General features: G+C 49.9%; 1 protein-coding gene across 8 annotated transcripts in view; it reads left to right on the top strand.

Annotated features, from left to right (window-relative positions):
- RPAP3 (RNA polymerase II associated protein 3) overlaps window positions 1–20665 on the top strand; it is a 319254-nt gene that overhangs the window by 127130 nt on the left and 171459 nt on the right. For all 8 annotated transcript variants that reach the window (XM_085653336.1, XM_085653330.1, XM_085653333.1 and 5 more), the window contains 2 exons: window positions 232–366; window positions 3190–3317. In XM_085653336.1, coding sequence (XP_085509462.1) covers window positions 232–366; window positions 3190–3317 — 263 coding nt within the window. The remainder of the gene's footprint in view (window positions 1–231; window positions 367–3189; window positions 3318–20665) is intronic.

Below are 20665 nucleotides of genomic sequence, written 5' to 3'. Positions count from 1 at the left end.
GTGCACGGGCGGGGCCATGACGGAACGGTTCCGTCATGCGCACCGCCCAACCGACGTGCATGACGGAACCGTTCCGTCATGCGCGTCGAAGGGGTTAATGCATTTACACTTTCACATGCATCACAATATAAAAAGATCGCCCTTTTACAAATTTGCAGCATATCACAACCCTCCTATATGTTAGGTTGGTAACTAAAATAAACCAATAATTCTAATTGTATTATTTAATAGGCTATGACATTGGAAGAAAATGCTAAATTAAAGCAGCCTGAAAACCAATTCAAAGGGACTGAGCTCACGGAAGAAGAGAAGAAAAGCATAGCAGAACAACAGCTTAAGCAGCAGGCTATCACCGACAAAGACCTGGTAAGCGTGTTGCTGTGTGAAAGACCATTGAGCACAGTTCCTAATAATGATTTTGAATTGCTAATTCATAATCCTTTTCAGGTATTTGATATAGTCTGGAGTTATGTGACTATGAGATACAAATACTTGTTTCTAGAGTGGAACAAAGCTGAAACAAAGACTTCAAAATGGGAGTTGTTAATGATATTTATCACGAGGCTTAACATTGTTTCAATTTAATTTGTAATAATAAATGTAATGATTATCATTTTTTAATAAGGAATATTTATGTCACTGTACATTGTGATTTTAATGGCCTTTTGAAAATAATGTTGAATGAACCAATGCTGAAGAGTGTTTGGGTCCAAATAATTTTTGACCCTGTACGGGAGCACACAACCCATTTGCACACTTTCTCCCTAACACAATGCTCACACGGACATATTATCTAATTTTGGATGACTTTTTTTGTGTATTTTGCGTTTTTTATTTGGCAGTTTTAAAATTTTGTACCGAGATGTGGTTCTTTTTAAACTGTATAGAAGCAAATGAAATGAACGGATTGAATTGAGACCTAAGAATAGCAATCATAAGTATAGTGCAGCTACTTTCAGTATCGTTTTCAAAACTGTAATATTTGCAGTTTCATATGTGTGGCATTTCCATGTTGAATCAGAGTTAAAGTGAGACGTTTCAGATCTGAAATGTGACACTGTAGGTAATGCTTTCTTGATTTCTGTCACCAAAAAACAGTTAACCCACCTTTAACAGGAATAGCCTTCAGTTGTAAGTAAAATCGCTGATCCTTGGCAGCGGAATTGACCAGGCAGCAGCAGGAGGTAACCTTAAAATGATAAAGCTTGTAGGAGAGTAGGGTCTGCTTTCTATGTTCACCCCCACTTTTTGCTTTACTGGTTTTCGACTTAGATGTGGCTGTGGGCCTGCTAATCAGACCCACAGCCCTGCTGTTCTCTCTCTAAATTGATACTATGTACTTTAGGTGCATAACCCATTTGGATAGGGTCACCTTATTAGCCCCTGTACAGTGTACCCTAGGTACCCAGGGCATAGGTGTACCCTAGGCCTACCAGGGGCTGCAGCATGTATTATGCCACCCCTGGCCTGGCCTTCCATTTTGACACAACTGGCTGATCACTCAGCTGGGGCAAGGTCGTGTAATCACCCCTTGCTTAGGTGTAGTATTCCTATACCTAACTTACATATAGACACATGTGTACCTATCAGTCACTCCTATGGCAGGCCTTAACAATCCTGGAGGCAGAGTGCTTGGTAACATGGGAGATGGTGCTCTAGCATGAGCTGAGCCTGTCTGCAGCTTTCGGAACCACGTCCTTATAGCTGTTCTATGATATAGCCTACCATATACTCTTAAAGTGCCTTATAATCTTAAACGGTTATGGTAACTATGGTTTGGCTTTATCGAAACATGTCGTGTAAGGTGTCTAACACTGTGGAATAATACCCCCATACCATTTCTGGACATGAGGATATTATTCCCCCCTTCTAGAGGGAAAGACATGTTAAAATCATACTTCACTGTTGGCCTCTGACCAAAGCCTCAGCATCACAAAATGGATGCTGCTGCCACGACACAAGTCTGACCTCCTGCTGCTGGGAGTGATCCCAGCCAGGGAGGCCTGGACAATAGGTTTCCTGCTTGGGGAGGTGCTAGCACCTCCCCAGACAGCCTTTAGTGTATTGGGGCAGGGTGGGCTGAAAGGAATGAGACATGCCTGGGGCACACAAGGTGTTCCTTGCATAGTCCAGTTCAAACCGGCGCTGGGGCACTCCAGCCCCAGCTCTGGCGTGAAACTGGACAAAGGGAAGTGGGTGTAACCACCCCCTCCCAGGTCCCACCCATAAGGCGTGACCTAGCAGGTATCCCAGCCCCCCAGATTAGTATAAGAGTGGGAGTTGGGCCTCAAGACTTTAGATTATCCTGAACCTGCAAACTTGAACAGAAACTCTGGACCTTCGACATTCGACGAAAGAAGAAGACTGAAGAATCTCCCTTGTGGCCAAGGAGTGGCTACCCTGTGCAAACAGGCACCATCAAGAGACTACCCTTTGCTTTGCTAAAGTTCTACGAGGGACCGACTGCAGAGCCCGACCAGAGCCTTGACTTCCAGACTTCTCCGACCCTGATCCACATCCACAGCAGAGCTGAGATCCGTGGAGGCGACGAGAGACGTGGGACCGGCTACCTGGGAAAAGTGGCTAGTATCTTCAAGCGCAGCTTCTGGGGCACCCTCGAAGTTGTGCCCCAGGGATTGAGAAGCCCCACCCCCAAGCACCATCTGCACCGAAGACCAGCCCCCCACACTCCACGAGTCCTGCGTGGGGCCCTTCTGCATTTTCCTGCTTGCCGTGTCTGTCCGGTTGCTTTCCCGCTGGCTAATGGCCTTTGTGACGACGCATCCTGAAATCTTCTGTGCTGGTTTGGCTCCTCCAGACTGGCTCCCGCTTCTCTGCAAAGAAGAAGCACCCCAGACCTTCCTGGTCTGCACCAGAAGCAAGTCCTCCGTTCTGCGTGGGTTCCGCTTGCCAAGGCTTGGTGAGTCCTAGTCCAACTTCGACGCCACCGACAGCAAGAGCCTTCGTGGGACAGTTCGCCTCCTGGTCCTGGTCGTCCTCGACGTTCCCTGGTCCTCGTAGAGTGTATTAACATCGCTCACCTAAGTCGTCTTGCACCCAACTGCTAACTTAGTTTAGATTTTATGCAGTGCGTGGTTTAAATTGTCTTTCTGTTCAGTGTGTTCTCTGAAATGTTACAAGCTAGGCTTTAAATATCAGATATCTAAACATTTTGTCAATATTTTCCAGGGGAATGGATATTTTAAAGAGGGGAAATATGAAGCAGCGATCGAATGTTACACACGAGGTATAGGAGCAGATGGCACCAATGCACTTCTTCCGGCAAACAGAGCGATGGCTTATTTAAAGGTTCAAAAGTAAGTGCAATACTGTAGCCTGCATTTAACATGCCATCCTTGTTATAAAATGGAATTGAACGTTTCTGCATCGAAAAAGGCGACAGTGTAAAATGTACAATTGATTTGTTTTTTTTGCTTATTTTTTTAAACCTATTGCAACAACTACAATATTGACTTTGCCTTCACGAATATAAATACCTTACAAACTACTTTAATTGCAGATAAGAAAGTGAAGCGCCTTTTCCAAATCATCGGAACTCAGATGTTAAGTTCAGAGACGTACTGACGGTTCCACATTGTAGGACATCTTGCAATATTTATTTTATGTGCTGGAGTTTCTTGTGTGGCTCTCATTCTACTTCACAGCAACGTAAGAACACTTTTGTAAAGAGGTTGGAGGAGGAAGAGGAATTATAGAAATCTGCCTCCAACTCATCTCCGACAAGACTGAGGTAGCACTCTTCGGGAAAGGCCAGACTTTATGGCCCTCAGCCTGGTGGTCATCAGAACATGGTCCCTCCAAAACCCCTTTCAACCAAGTCAGGAAGCTGAGAAACTTGGTCAAAAACAAACTATCGATGACCAGCCAAGTCAACTCAATGACCTCCTCCTGATTCCCGCAAGATCCTCCTAAAAATCTTACTCTTTACATCCGCCGAACAATCACCCTTACAACTCCTCACCAGCAAGCTAGACCACTGAAGCGCAGTATACTTCGGTCTACACTACACTGCCATCTCCTATACCATCCCCCAGGCAACACCACCACTTTCACAGAACACCTGTCTGACCTGATTGCTCATTGTTGAGACGCCAACAACCTAATTTTGGGCGCCCTCAACCTACACTGGAATGAAAAAAGCAACTCGCTAATCCAAAACCTGAATGAGCTGCTACACAGAAACAACCTTACCCAACACTGCTCAGATGAAACCCACAACAAAGGAGCAATCCTAGATGCCATTATAGCCCAACGTGACACAATCGTAATCGACCACACCCTTGCCCGTTGACTGGTCCGACCACCACCTAATCCGATTCCACATCACGAGATGAGACATCTAACAGATCACCATGTTCAACCTAGAGGAAAAGGTAAGCTCACTCCTGCCTGTCTCCACAGATGATCTCTCCACAACGGAAATTAAAAAAAAGTAGGAACATTCCATCCAGATACTGGCTCAACACCCACATCAACGCAGAAAGAAGACAACTAAGAGCTACAGAACGACTATGGAGGAACAACCCTTCCACAAGCCTTTGCGACCAACTCAAAGCAGCCCAAAGGAAATACAAACAACACATCAGCCACAAAAAAGCCACCTTTTTCTGCACGGCTCTGGACAACACGAACAACAGGCCCAAAGAACTCCTCAATATCATCAGGCAACAAACTTCCAAGCCGTCTGCAACCCCAGTTCAGGCCTCCAAAGACCTGTGCGACAACTTCGCCAACTTCTTCAACGACAAAATCACCAAGATTGAACTCTCACTAGACCTTAACCTCAATCCCTCCTGCAAAAGCCCAACCCCAGAGTCCGAAGCCAGCACACGCAAGCATCCCACGAAAGCCTGGCAATCCTTCAACCCCATACCTGAAGCTGAGATTCTTAAACTGATCTCCTTCAAACCCGCATCTCACGTCCTAGATCCTATACCTACCCAATTGACCAAAATGCTGAAACTCTCCCTAGCCCCATTCTGGTGCAAGATCATAAACAGCTCCTTGAAAACTGGCGTCATACCAGACTGCCTCAAAGTCGGTCACTTTACGCCACTACTGAAAAAACCAGGCCTTGACACCAACGATCTGAACAACTTCAGACCCGTTTCCAATCTGCCCCTCCTATCTAAAATCCTCAAAGTGCTTTCTCCTACAACTGACTCAGCACATGGACAGCATCACCCTTCTAGATCCCCACCAATCGTTCTTCAGAAAAGGCTGTAGCACCGAGACCGCGATACTTAACATCGTGGACGACATCCACAAGTCTCTAGATACTGATCAATGCTGCCTACTCATTCTCCTGGACCTATCAGCAGCCTTTGACGCGGTTGATCACAATCTACTCATCAAGGCTCTCCGAGATAGGGTAGGTGCAGATGAGGTGGTCCTCCACTGGTTCTCCTCCTTCTTACACTCCCAAAGGATAAAAATCTAAACATTTACGTCCAACCTACTCCGGTCAGCAGAGGTGTCCCCCAAGGCTCAGTGCTCTCCCCTCAACTGTTCAACATATACATGGAACCCCTCACCACCCTACTGAAAAAAGCCAACATCCCCTTCCACCTATATGCAGATGACGCTCAGATTTATCTGGAATCCTCTTCTATTGATGACATTAAGAAACTCAACAACACTCTTAGAAAAGTCCAACACTGGCTATCAACAAACCACCTTAAACTCAACCAAGATAAAACTGAAATCCTCCTCAAATCCAACAAAGAAGAATATCCCACCTAGCTCCCCTAAAAACAACTCTCAATGCAGCAGCCAGAATGGTCACTGAAGTTAAGAAATACGATCACATATCACCCGCACTCAGAGAGCTAAAATGGCTCCCAGTCGAAATGCGTGCCAGCTTCAGAACTGCCTGCTTCACGCACAAAGCCCTGCAGACAGGGAAACCTGACTACCTGGCCTCCAAACTCAAGAAAGCCGGTCAGACAAGAAACCTCAGGAGCTCCAACACCCTACTACTCATCCCTATGAAAATACATAAACAAAAAAACGCTGCACGATCCTTCACTGGAAACGCACCCAAAATTTAGAACTCCGTCCCAGCTGATATCAGGACTATCCCTTCCTTCGTAAAAATAAAAAAAACTCCTAAAAGACCTCTACCTCAACCGTGCCTTCCCGAATTGATAGCCGCCGCAGAAGCGCACAAGCCTACTCTCTGCAGCACAGACACCGGACATTAAGACCTACCTCTTCCCCGCTCCCCGACCCCTTCCTCGTTCCCTCCTCCCTGAAAGAGGTTCAGCATCAAGGTTATCTCAGAACTTCCCTACCTCAATGTTGCACAGCACGCTAGGACTTCTGAACCAATATGTATACCTCTGCCTTATTGTGTGACTCCTGCATTAAAACTGTTGTAAAGCACTCCGATTCCCTCGGGTCTGGCCACGGCTATATAAAACTCCTTAATAATAAAAATAAAATACTAACCGCCCAAATCACCAAGTGGCTCCCCTCCATTCAGAATACAAGAAATGCTCACACTCAGCTGTCCTCTATGCATCCACATCTCTCCTCACCACAGAGATTTCCACTAGTTTCCCATACACAAACGTGCACAGTCAAATTACTCTCACACACAAAGCTCTCCCACAAGACACCTACACCAAGCAAACTTCCTGCTCTACATTATGTCCAGCATCTGAAGAGCCGACTGCTCCTCATTCTCGTGCCTGGCTCCTAAAGCCGGGAACGTACTCCCCCTTCACATTAAGGCCACCAGCTCAGTCCTAGAATTCAGGAAGAAACTGAAAACTTGGCTCTACACACAGGATCCAGATAGGGCAGCAAGTTGCACCCATTATCGTCAGCGCCAGGATACCTTCCCGGGTGAGATGCTTGCTTTACAAGTGCAAGGAACATAACATAACATGTTTGTCAATAGGTGTCAGTGGCATTGGGAATAAAACTAGTCTTCATGTCCTCATTTGAATTTCATTCTGTGATCTGGACGCGAAGGAAAAGTCGAAATCCAGACAGCAGTTGTTTGTGTGAAAGGCCCACATTAGGCACTTTAATTGTGGACAAATGTGCATTTGTTGATGTTGCTATACCCACGTACTGGCTTCTGACTCCGTGTACTTCATGGTATTGTTCTACTTCTTTGCTTGATAAACCGATTGTAAGAAATTGAGTTATTAGTTGAGAGGTCTGAGAGCCCGCTCAAGTAATAAACACAATCCTTGTCAGGGTGAACCACAAAAATCACTACATAAACCTGTGCTTAATCCTCTGGTAGCTTGGCACACAAGCAGTTAGGCTCAACCTAGGGGCAATGTGTAAAATATTTAGGTAGCCACTACACAGGAATAATTCCAAACCAATTTAGAGAAATAGAGAAAAATTGTAATTAATAAAATGATACCAAACAGATAGAAATCCAATCAGTAGAACCGGAGATTGAATTTTTAACGTTTCAAGTGAAAATAGCAGCAAAAAGCACAATATACCACTCGCTGTTGCCTGGTCTCGCTGAACCCGGTCAAAGTCACAAGTTCAAGCTGACCACAATGTAGTGCGAATAGGATACAGGGACCAGGTTCGTTCCAGTGAGTTTACATTCTCAAAGTCAAGTGAGGTGCTTCAGCTGGAGCGTCACATTACCAAGGGCTGGTAGAAGATCATTGCCAGCATGAGGAAGCAGGTGGTGCTGGAACTTTGCATTGGCTTAAAATGCAGCAATTGTTGCTGATGTGAGGAGCCGGCTGAGTCGTGAAGGGACCCAAACTTCTAGATTTTCACACCTGTTTTGTAGTAGGAGGAGGAGGAGGAGGAGGAGTAGTAGTAGTAGTAGTAGTTGTAGTACTATAACTTTATTTCGGTTACAGATGAATAACCATAAAAGTACATAAGTATATCACATTTGTAACATGTCCACAAATAAAAATATAACAAATCATAGCACCGTAATGATTATTTGAACACAATAAAAATATGTTCAATTATTAGGGAAACGGGGTCTAAATAAACAATACATATTTTTTTCTACAAAACAAAGGGAAAAAATGTAGGTTCTCAATTTCTTGTAGATGTCTGTAAAACACATAACCATTTGAGGATCCTGTGCCATAACCAATTCTTGAGGTAAGTCGCAATACATCCCACAATGTGGGAAATTAACAAAATGAACTTGATCAACAGTTATAAAACATATATATAGAGAATCCTATTTGGATGCTGTATCAATTTGGGTTTAAGAAATATTGGGAATGTGAGACCGGCCTCGTGGCGTGGGCCCTCCCGACCAGCAAGTTACACTACAACCACGCCGAACCTCGTGGGCACGGCCTCCCGGCTTCCGTGGACCAACATCCCGAGGGCCGACCAGATCCCCAACACGCATGCCCGGCCGAGGGAGAACGAAACCCCCCCCCCCCCCCAACCAGACCGAGAGGCGCCGACCCTGTCACACCTCTGGTCTCTCCCCCGAGGGAGGTTTCGATCGACCACCAGGCCCCCGGTGAGCGGGCGCCGCGCCTGCTGGGTGTCTGGAGTCCCTCCCAGACCCACCTGAACAGATCAAGGGGCCGAGCGACAGGAAACCCCGACACACCGCCCCCCCAGGCACCAGACCCCTCTCCGCGAGGACTCCGGACTTCAAAGAGGAGGGGGAGTATAACAAGGGGTGCTGAAGGGACGAGAGGCAGAGAAGACCTGGACTGACGAGAGCCTGCGGACTTGGTCGCGGCTCGATCGCTCCCCGAACAGAAGAACGCTACCCGAACTCTGAACCATCTGAGCCCTGCTGACGCTGTCGCGGCTCCCCGAACTCTGAACCATCTGAGCCCTGCTGACGCTGTCGCGGCTCCACGAACTCTGAACCATCTGAGCCCTGCTGACGCTGTCGCGGCTCCCCGAACTCTGAACCATCTGAGCCCTGCTGATGCGGTCGCGGCTCCCCGAACGCTGAACCATCTGAGCCCTGCTGACGTCGTCGCGGCTCCCTGAACTAAGACCCTCCGGTGCCTGCTGAGTGACTCGCGGCCCGCTCCTCCAAGAGAATCGGCAGAGATCGCCGAAAGAGGCAACATCCCCTCAGCTCGAGGATTGAGAGCAGGGCGCCGGATACCTCGCAGAGACACTGATTGAAAGACTGTCCCGCAACCCCTTTTCCCTCCATCATAAGATCGCTGCCGCTTGTGGCATTAATCCTGCACCTGCCTGCCGGATCATAAAGATCCCTGATAACCACCGATAAAAGTTTATTATCTTGCAACGATTTACTGTGTGGTGTCCCTCTATCCGCAGAAGAGAGAAGCGTAGCGCGTGCGATCCTAGGTGCGACACCCTTCCAGGAAGGGCCTCCCTGCTCTTGCTCGGCCTAACTGGGAAAGGTGGGCCTCAGGGTGGTCAGGAACACATTCTGCAGCCTCCCCCGGGGAACGCCTTCCAACATTTGGTGGCAGGCGACGGGATCCGAGCCAACACCTAGAGATCGTGCAGTAGACGACATACGCATCACCAAGAAGGATGGAAGGAGAAACTTCCCTAGGTGCCGCAGGCACCAACCCGAGCACGGCATTCCAAAAAGACCAGTTAGAATCTTATACACACCGAGAACTGAAACAATTTTGCAAAGACTTAGGAATCGCTACCACCGGACTAAGCATGAAAGAGGACTTCCAGGGGGCATTAAAAACCTGGGTCGAGGCAGAAACTCCCCGGACACAAACAGAAGGAGAACCTCCCAACGAACCACGAAGCAACCCGGGGAGGAACGGCGCCCCCGAGAGGGGCCTATCCCCAGAGGAACTAGCGGACCGAGAAAGAGATCGCAACCACGAACTAGAACTAGCAAAATTAAAAATCTAAAGAGCTAAAGCTGGCTAAAGCTGGCTGAGAAAAAACTGGCGGTGGAACAGTTACGCCTACAAGGAGAACTAAAGGAAAAGAAACGACAGAGAGAACACGACGAGAAAAAACTCCAACTAGAGCACGAACGTAGCCTAAAAGAAATCGAGGTCAAGGCTAAGAAGGCGGAGGCCCGACCCTCGGGAACCCAACCCATCTCCTCCACCGTGGAACCAAAGGTCCACATCCCCAAAGATGTGGTGAAAGAATACTATAAGAACGACGATATTCAGCAATGGTTCAAGGCCTACGAAGTCGCCATGACCTCCCACCGAGTCCCGCAGAAGGACTGGGGGGCTGGGCTGTGGGGCCGGTTCCTGAGCGAGGGGAGAGATACCCTGCTGGACCTGCCCTCCACCGTGATGAACTCCTACAGTCACATGAAAGAGGCTCTAGTAGCCAGATATGGGCTCACCCCTGAAATGTACCGGCAACGGTTTAGAGACTGCAAAAAGATACCCGGTACCACCTGGGTGGAGTACGTGAACTTCTACAGCCGGGCCTTGGACGGATGGATCAAGGGCAGCAAGGTCTCCACCTTCGAGGAGCTGTTCGACCTAATCGCATGTGAACACTTGTCCGCGAATTGCTTCGTAGAGCTGCGCCAGCACCTCCTGGACAGCAAACTCACAGACCCTCGAAAACTGGCCGTCGAGGCTGACCGATGGGTGAACACCCGGGCCTCCCGGGGCCCCGTGGGGGACTACGGTCGCCACAGTCAGGGACCCCCCCGCCAGAGGGGCGGAGGGAATCAAGGCCGGCAAAGGGAGCTTCCGGGGGGATCCCCGCTCAGCCCTCCCAGAGGACAATCTCCGCCCTTTCCAGCTCCACCTCCGGCCAGCACCGGGCAAGTAGGGAGGCCGGGGCCCCGAGTGAGGATCACCTGCTTCCGCTGCCAACAGACCGGACACTATGCTAGCGACCCCCAGTGTCCCCTGTACCAGCGGTCCACCACAACAACCCTGCCGACTCGACAGATGGCTTCCGTAGCCCTGGGGGAAGAGATAGAAGACTCCGAAGAATGGGAACCAGCCGCCATGGCCTTGGTCTCCCTAGGGGATCGAGAGATGGTCCCCGGAACGTCCCTGCCCGCCAACACGAAGAAGTACCGACAGCAGGTGACGGTCAACGGTCACCGCATCGAGGGCCTCCGGGACACGGGGGCGAGTGTCACGGCGGTTCATTGTCACCTGATCTCCGAGGATCAGATCCTGCCTGGCGCCTTTTGCCCCGTCATCTCCTCAGACAATTCCGAGAGCCTCTGTCGGATGGCCCTAGTCCCCTTCGCATGGGGGGGGAGTCACCGGCAAGTTAAAAGTGGTTGTCCGAACCTCCCAGCCCGTGGACTGCCTCTTGGGCAATGACCTTGAGAACTCCCCGTGGGGACAAGTGGAATGAAGAGCCCACCTCGAGATGATGGGCCTCCCCGAGTGGGTATGCGCCACCACTCGCTCAATGACTCTCCGGGCACTTCCCTCCGAGGGGGAAGAGCCCATGCCGCTAGACACCGCCACCACCCCCGAAATCCAGAATACACCACCAGAGGCCAACGACCCCCTTCTGGACGAACCGACCGCTCCCGACGAAGGGTTAGTGCCTTCCGACCCCGAAGCCCTGACTCACCTCGAGGACCTGCCAGAACTGGCCCAGTGGCCCTGCGAAGGGGGCCCCTCCCGTGAAGAATTCTGCCAAGAACAATCCACCTGCCCGTCCCTCATCGGACCCCGACAACAGGCCGAGGCCCAAGCAGCAGGCGACCAGACTGGCACCCACTGGGTATACTGGGGGGACGGCCTCCTGTACAGCGAACAGAAGTCGGCCGAGTTGGGATCGGCCCGGGTACTAGTGGTACCCCTACGCTTCCGAAGTCTCCTCCTGGGCCTGGCCCATGATGTACCCCTGGCCGGACACTTAGGCCAAGATAAGACCTACCAACGGCTCGTCGCCCACTTCTATTGGCCCAAGATGCGAGCAAATGTGGAGGCCCACTGCAAATCCTGCCCCACGTGCCAGGCCAGCGGAAAGAGTGGGGGCAAGCGCAAGGCTCCGCTCCAGCCCTTCCCCGTCGTTAGTACCCCTTTTGAGCGGGTAGGAATCGACATTGTGGGACCGCTGGACACCAAGACCGCCCAGGGCCACCGGTTCATCCTCGTCCTAGTGGATCATGCCACCCGTTACCCCGAGGCCATCCCTCTCCGCACCGTGACGGCCCCCGTGGTGGGCCGGGCCTTGATGGGGATCTTCTCCCGCATGGGGTTCCGCTGCGAAGTCGTGAGTGACCGGGGTACGAACTTTATCTCCCGTTATATGAAATCCCTCTGGCAGCAGTGCGGAGTATCGTACAAATTCACCACCCCGTACCACCCCCAAGGAAACGGACTAGTCGAGCGCTTTAACAAAACGCTGAAAGGAATGATCATGGGCCTCGAGGAACCCCTACGCCGGAGGTGGGACGTCCTCCTCCCATGTCTCCTGTTCGCCTACCGGGAGGTTCCCCAAAAATCCCTGGGGTTCAGCCCATTCGAACTATTATATGGACACCCCGTCCGAGGACCCCTGAGCCTGGTCAAGGAGGGGTGGGAAACAACCCCCCGGGGGACCCCTCCGGACGTGTTCCGATACATCTTGGCGCTCCGCAACCAGACCCGAAAATTCAGGGAACTCGCAGAAGCAAACCTCGAGGCCAGTCAAGAAGAAATGAAGCGCTGGTATGACCAGAATGCTACGCTGGTCGAGTTTCAGCCGGGCCAACAAGTCTGGGTCATGGCCCCGGTGAAACCCTGCGCTCTCCAAGATAAATGGACTGGGCCCTTCAAGGTGGTCGAGCGGAAGAGCCAAGTCACATATCTCATCGATGTGCAGTCCCCGCGGAACCCCCTCCGGGTTCTCCACGTGAACCGCCTCAAGCCCCACTTTGTGCGGACCGAATTAAGTCTACTCCTGGCCACCGACGATGGGGCCGAAGAAGACACCGAGCCCCTTCCAGACCCCCTGGGGGCGAAGGAAACCGATGGATCCGTGGAGGGAGTGAGACTGTCGACCGCCCTCACAGCCCAACAGACAGACGACTGCCGCCAGCTACTAGGGCAGTTCGCGTATCTCTTCTCCCTGACCCCCGGGGTCACCAGCTGGTGTGTCCACGACGTGGACACCGGAGACAGCCCGCCAGTGAGACATCGGGCCTACCGGGTCCCTGATCGGGTCCGGACCTGCATCCAGACCGAGGTGGCAAAGATGTTAGACCTCGGGGTGATTGAACCCTCCGACAGCCCCTGGGCCAGCCCGGTAGTCCTGGTTCCGAAAGCGACTACCCCGGGTGTTGCCCCCGAGCTGAGGTTTTGCGTGGACTACCGAGGCCTCAATGCGGTCACCCGAGCAGACGCCCACCCTATCCCCCGTGCCGACGAACTCATTGACCGCCTTGGGACCGCCCGCTACCTCAGCACCTTCGACCTGACCAGTGGGTACTGGCAGATTGCCCTCACCGAGGGAGCCAAGGAGCGCTCCGCCTTCTCCACCCCGGATGGGCACTACCGCTTTAGGGTGATGCCGTTCGGAATGAAAAATGCCCCGGCCACCTTCCAGCGGCTGGTGAACAGGGTCCTGTCCGGACTAGAGGGGTTCAGCGCAGCATACCTCGACGACATAGCGGTCTTCAGCTCCCAATGGACCGAGCACCTCCAGCACCTCCGTCAAGTCCTGCTGGCTCTGCGCCGAGCCGGCCTCACCGTCAAAGCTAGCAAATGTCAAATTGGGCACGGCTCCGTAACCTATCTGGGGCACCAGGTGGGGAGTGGACAGGTCGCCCCCCTCCAGCCAAAGATCGACGCCATCTTGTCCTGGGAACCCCCTGCAACCCAAACGGAAGTCCGGGCCTTCCTGGGCCTCACCGGCTACTACCGAAGGTTTATTAAAAACTATGGCAGCATCGCAGGCCCTCTCACAGAACTAACCTCCAAAAAACACCCCAAGAAAATACACTGGACTCCCTCCTGCCAGAAGGCGTTCGACACCCTAAAGGCCGCAATGTGCGCGGCTCCAGTGCTCAAAGCACCCGACTACGCCCAGGAGTTTGTGGTCCAGACGGACGCCTCGGAACACGGCATCGGGGCAGTCCTCTCACAGTACGACGACAAAGGCATAGATCAGCCCATAGCCTTCATCAGCCGAAGGTTACTGCCCCGGGAACAGCGGTGGAGCACAATTGAACGAGAGACGTTCGCAGTAGTCTGGGCCCTCAAAAAGCTACGGCCCTACCTGTTCGGAACACACTTCCGAGTACAAACAGATCATCGACCCCTGCGGTGGTTGATGCAGATGCGAGGGGAAAACCCCAAGCTGCTACGCTGGTCCATCTCTCTCCAGGGGATGGATTTCACTGCGGAACATCGCCCCGGGACTGACCACGCCAACGCGGACGGCCTGTCCCGATTCTTCCGCTTCAGCGAGGAGAACTCCCAAGTGGATGGGTAGTTCTCCCCGCCTTTCAGCTGGGGGGGGCACGTGTGAGACCGGCCTCGTGGCGTGGGCCCTCCCGACCAGCAAGTTACACTACAACCACGCCGAACCTCTTGGGCACGGCCTCCCGGCTTCCGTGGACCAACATCCCGAGGGCCGACCAGATCCCCAACACGCATGCCCGGCCGAGGGAGAACGAAACCCCCCCCCAAACCAGACCGAGAGGCGCCGACCCTGTCACACCTCTGGTCTCTCCCCCGAGGGAGGTTTCGATCGACCACCAGGCCCCCGGTGAGCGGGCGCCTCGCCTGCTGGGTGTCTGGAGTCCCTCCCAGACCCCCCTGAACAGATCAAGGGGCCGAGCGACAGGAAACCCCGACACACCGCCCCCCAGGCACCAGACCCCTCTCCGCGAGGACTCCGGACTTCAAAGAGGAGGGGGAGTATAACAAGGGGTGCTGAAGGGACGAGAGGCAGAGAAGACCTGGACTGACGAGAGCCTGCGGACTTGGTCGCGGCTCGATCGCTCCTCGAACAGAAGAACGCTACCCGAACTCTGAACCATCTGAGCCCTGCTGACGCTGTCGCGGCTCCCCGAACTCAGAACCATCAGAGCCCTGCTGATGCTGTCGCGGCTCCCCGAACTCTGAACCATCTGAGCCCTGCTGACGCTGTCGCGGCTCCTCGAACTCTGAACCATCTGAGCCCTGCTGACGCTGTCGCGGCTCCCCGAACGCTGAACCATCTGAGCCCTGCTGACGCCGTCGCGGCTCCCTGAACTAAGACCCTCCGGTGCCTGCTGAGTGACTCGCGGCCCGCTCCTCCAAGAGAATCTGCAGAGATCGCCGAAAGAAGCAACATCCCCTCAGCTTGAGGATTGAGAGCTGGGCGCCGGATACCTCGCAGAGACACTGATTGAAAGACTGTCCCGCTACCCCTTTTCCCTCCATCATAAGATCGCTGCCGCTTGTGGCATTAATCCTGCACCTGCCTGCCGGATCATAAAGATCCCTGATAACCACCGATAAAAGCTTATTATCTTGCAACGATTTACTGTGTGGTGTCCCTCTATCCCCAGAAGAGAGAAGCGTAGCGCGTGCGATCCTAGGTGCGAGACCCTTCCAGGAAGGGCCTCCCTGCTCTTGCTCGGCCTAACTGGGAAAGGTGGGCCTCAGGGTGGTCAGGAACACATTCCGCAGCCTCCCCCGGGGAACGCCTTCCAACAGGGAATAAAACAAAAGCATTGGGTTTCACAAAGGACGGATGCTACACAAATGTTGGTCTCCTGCTCCACATCAATTGAGTTAATCAATCTGTTCGGTACTAATGGAGCAACTTGCCCTTAAGTACCAGGCCCAATTTAAGTATTGTGATGATAAAGACACTGTTTGTTAATGTGTCGCAGATCTGAGAGTGTGGTATGACACAGCACAATGATTTAATCCCAGAAGGCGGAATATTGGAATAATCTACTTTGAGCAAGATAAAAAGTACTTTGGGCAAAACAAATAGAAAGTAATCCTCTGTTTCCTCAACTAAAAGGCAGAAAGGACATTCCTCTGATAACCCGTTAACCCCTTTCCATTTCGTAGTCAATGAATTAAAAGGGAGGGTACCAATTCTAAAACAAAAGTATACTATTTTTCATTTGGGGGGGGGGAAGGGTTATATTCCGGAAGGCATTTTTGGGCTGGGAACCTGTCTATCACACCCTCCGGTCATACACCTCACTTAGTTTCATTTATAGTATGCTCCCAACAGGAGGATTACACTCTGATGCCAGCCAAGGGTCCAGGGTCCAAGTCCACAGAGTGCTGGTCACTATCAGCCCCCTGCCCTCCCCCCCCCCCCCCCCCCCCCAGGTGTGCAGCACAACCCTGGTTTTACAGTAAGCTCCTCCTGGTATTTCAATTAGCTCTGACTTTGTGTAGAATCCATGGCACTCTGTTTAAGGTTGCAAATAAATTACTGCAGCTGCACGGAGCAGGTCCCTTGTCCAGTTTGTCTCCCAACTGCCTGAAAAATCTTCAGAACATTCCATTGGAACTAATGCAATGCAGTGACTTAATCAACATTAAACATATTTCCTCTCTTTAAAAGGAACAAAATACATAATAAACATTACAATTATGTAATGGCATTAACATTTAAACATGGAAATTGAAGGGAAATATAAAAGGCATGCTATAACTATGAATTAAGATGAGAAATAGACAAAGAGAATAAGCACTGCAATCACATATTCAACCTACAACAAAATCTTCAAAGTTCTTGGGTAAACGCACCCTTCTACCTTTCCTGGTTGTGCACTTCCATATCAGCAAGCATGGAATTAGAAGGCGGCGTTCTCAAGTGGAACTTATGTTAAGTTACTTGTATTTGTAAAATAAGCTGGGAGAGTATCCTGGTGCTGAGCAGGTGTATTTGCCTAGCTGAGCCTAGAGCAGCTGGTTATTTGAAGAGTCAGATCTTCAACCTTTTGCATAACTCAAGAATCGAGGATGAGGCACTTATTTGTAGTGGTAGGAGGCCCCATGCGTTGGGAGCGATGTACGAGAAAGTTTGGCCTCCATATCCTTTTTGTGTATATGTGGGATGCGTGCGAGTAGGAGTCAGGCAGAGTGGAGGTGCTTGTGAGGTTGTTGAAAGGAGATGCATTTGCTCAGGTAGCTGTGGCCTACGTCCTCACTCATCGTGAGCAAGTAGTGTAAACTGAGCTCATTTGTTTATCAGGAGCCAGTGGAACTCGCTGAGGTATGGTGTAATGTTTGTTCTGCACCAGAGGTTGAGGATTAGTCTGGCAACAGAGAGATGTCCTAACCTCCCCCGACCTGCAGCAGTGAGTGTGGTGTTTCCCTACCTAAACAACTGTTTTATCAAGGGTTGATTATCTGCAGGTACAAACCAAGTGATCAATTTCATCTTCCGACCTGCTAAACCAGATGGGTTTGACTATACAGGAAAAGGTTATGTCAAGCATCACTGCAATACGTCATTTTCCTAGAGCCTCACATTTGCACGCTTACCCTGAAAGCTTATCCATCTCAGATGGCTTTCATGTCACAGGTACAAGACCATATTAGAAAATGATGTCATATTGCATTTCTCTAATCATTCAATGGCATCTCCAAATGCATCTTCTCCAAGAGTAATTCCAAAAGGTTAACGTCAATGGCGACTAGTTACAGGACGTTGGAACAGCATTGTTTCTTTGAAGAAAAACAAGCACTGGTGTGGTGGACCTGATGAGGAATTATAGTTGGAAAGTCCTCAATACCACCTAACAGCATATGCATTCCTCCACCGCGGGGGAGCACATACACAAAGTCTTTATACTAGTGGCCTTTGGAAGACTGACGAGAGACATCTTCACTTCTGCGTTTTGGAGTTCAGGACATGGAGTTTGGCTCTGAAAGCCTCTCTACCATGGAATCCCAACCACCATGTACTTATTTAAACAGACAGCATGACAGCCCTTTATTACATAGAGAAACATGGTACAAACATTTTGATTTTGTCTCAGGAAGCTAAATGACTTTAGGACTGGGTTATCCTTCACAAATTGTAGCTGACAGTGCAGCATGTCCTAGGCCTACAAAATGCAGTGGTGGATGTTTTTAATAGCCACATTTCAGCTGGCACAAATGGCAGTAGGACATGAATCAATTGCAGCTAATCTTCAACAGATGGAGGCCCCTCTTCTCGACTGTTAGCTACCCCAGACAATGCTAAATGGCCTCTGTATATGAGTGGTGGTGTCCAATGATTCACGGAGAAGGTCTTATGATTTCCTGGATAGGAATTTATGCATACACATTTCCTCTAGACCGTCTCAATCTTTGAGTTCTTGGAAAACTAAAGAGAGAGCCATGCAAGCGGTTAGCCCTGGCTTGGGCCAGGTAGTTTTGGAACCTAGACCTGTGGGACTAGTCGATGGATGTCCCAGTTTAATTCAAGTTGGATCCTTGCCTCTTAACCAAAGATTACGACCACGATCAACACAACATTCCTTAATCACTCGGCCTGGTTATACTGTCGGCCAATAGAAATATTCTTATGGCTGCAAAAAATTCTTCGACATCCAAAATCTACTTTTTTTTTTTTTTTATAGAAAATTGTATCTTGGTGGCATTTTCTGAATGGCTTCTTCTGTATCTTTCCACTAATAGAGAAACGGTAATCTGCCTGGTAGTTTAATACCATTGTGAGGGCACCCATGAAACATCCATTCATGCCCATTCACAGATCCGCTCTGCAAATGTCATGGAAAAGACAGTATAAAGATTTAGAAAATCCTATCAGTTCTTTAGATAATCTTTTTGCAATACGAAGTCCGGCAGGCATCTCAGAAGCAGCGTTCATGCTCACTTCATCAGAGGCAAGGAGCCATTACTTCACTGTTTGCTTAGGTTTTGATTTATGACATCTTTAAATCTTCCATCATCAAATCAAAATCAATAGAGTCGGCCCGCTTTCCCAAAGGTACAGAGCACCGTATCAGACTGTAAAGTCAAAAAGAAATTTCCCTTTTGATACACAAACAAAACCATCCACGCCTTTTGCACTCTGATTGTCTCCACTCACACTTCATATGTGATCATATGGAAATTTGAATATCCCCACTATGATATTTTAAAACAATATTGGTAACTTTATTAGTTGGGAAATTAGTAGATCCAATCAAAAAGCCTGACATTAATCCTGTTACATAAACATATTACAAACGTTAAAAAGATTATTACAGCATTTCTTAAAGTTTTTTTCATAAAGATAACCCACTTAAAACATTTTCATAATACTCGATGGGTTACTACTCTTTCATGACATAATGTGCAATCAGAAATACTCCACTAAGTGTACAAAGTATTCAATTTAAAAATGGAAACATATAACAAAGTAAACACAAACTGGGAGAGTACAATAGACAAACACGTATGTCTTTTTTATCACTAATCTGTTTGGTTCCTTCATCACTAAACAGGGTATTCTTAAGGAATCAATTTCCCCTCTATCCTTCACCGCTCATCAGATTTAGGATATCTAGGTGCATTGACACGTTTTGGTGGATTTCATTGATACCAACCACCTTGTTCAGGACAGGGAAAAAACATTTCTCCCACAATTTTTAAGAAACACTTATACCTATTGGAAAACATAAGACACAACAAGGATAAACCTACAATGCCTTGCCTTTTTAAAGGGAACACAAAAGAGAGCACAATGATAGGGCCTAAATGTTATTCTGTTATATAATATTTTACACAGGTAACATATTCTTCTGTAGTAGGGGATCTCTGTTATAGTCATAATCTAGTGAATAGTCCCGCCCATGTGCGTGGACCCCGGAGCAATAAAAAATAATCTCTAAAAGGTGACAAATCATGCAGACCTGCATACACCTTTAAGAGAGAATTTAATTTAAAGACAGATAATGCAGCCTATACCCACAGGCTGCACTGTCCAGTACTTCAACTAGAATTCCACCAACATCCACAAACAGCACTGCCTGTCTAATTTTTCTCCACACAGGAAAAAACCCTGCCTCTACCAGCAAAAGCCTCTGGAATAATAGAGAGGAAGGAGTGGACAGACAAGCCCCATAGGCTGCCATTATGTGGCTTAGAACAGGATACTGTGCCTTTCAGAAAACTTTCCAGATTTCCAGAACTTTCCCCAGTATCCCAGAATGCCCAGCAGGTCCCATTTACTTTCAGTTCTTTTTTCCGGCTCCTGCTAGCAGGACCCTGGAGCATTGAGCTCTCCCTTTTTCAAGGGTTTATTGGAGATTTTGTGTATTTTTGTCACTTTTTCAAGTGCTTAGTAGCTGGTACTGTCAACATGCCTGGCTTGTTCGACAAGTGCCTGGAATGTGGTAGAAAGAAGGCTAAAACTGATCCACACGAGGTGTGTATAGGTTGCCTTCCCCATTCCCACGTGCCTGAAGACTGTACCATCTGCCACTCGTTCTCAGCCAGGACCCTGAGGGACAGAATGAAAATCAGGCTTCAAGTTCTGGAGGAGAGCAGACTGAAGGCACCAGGTGGGTCTGGAGGGGCTGATTTGGCCCATACTGAGGCCTCTGGGGGGCTCCCCAGGGGCAGGAAGACCAGTAAGCGCTCCCACTCCCCGTCGACGTCGAGGGCGTCGACGGTGACGTCGAGGAGGATGACCACCGTCTGTTCGCCGTCCCCCCAGGGCTCTGGGGAGAAGCGGCATCGGCGTCGAGGGACTTGAATAGGCCGCCGTCGACTACATCGGCGTCGTCGGCGACGACGCCGTCCTCGGCTCCGTCCAGCAGTCGGCGTCGAGATCGGAC

Source organism: Triturus cristatus, chromosome 4_1, assembly GCF_964204655.1.
Source record: "Triturus cristatus chromosome 4_1, aTriCri1.1, whole genome shotgun sequence".
In the NCBI taxonomy this organism is placed as follows: Eukaryota; Metazoa; Chordata; class Amphibia; order Caudata; family Salamandridae; genus Triturus; species Triturus cristatus.
The sequence above is the reverse complement of the archived record's forward strand: the minus strand, read 5'-3'. Positions and strand labels throughout refer to the sequence as shown.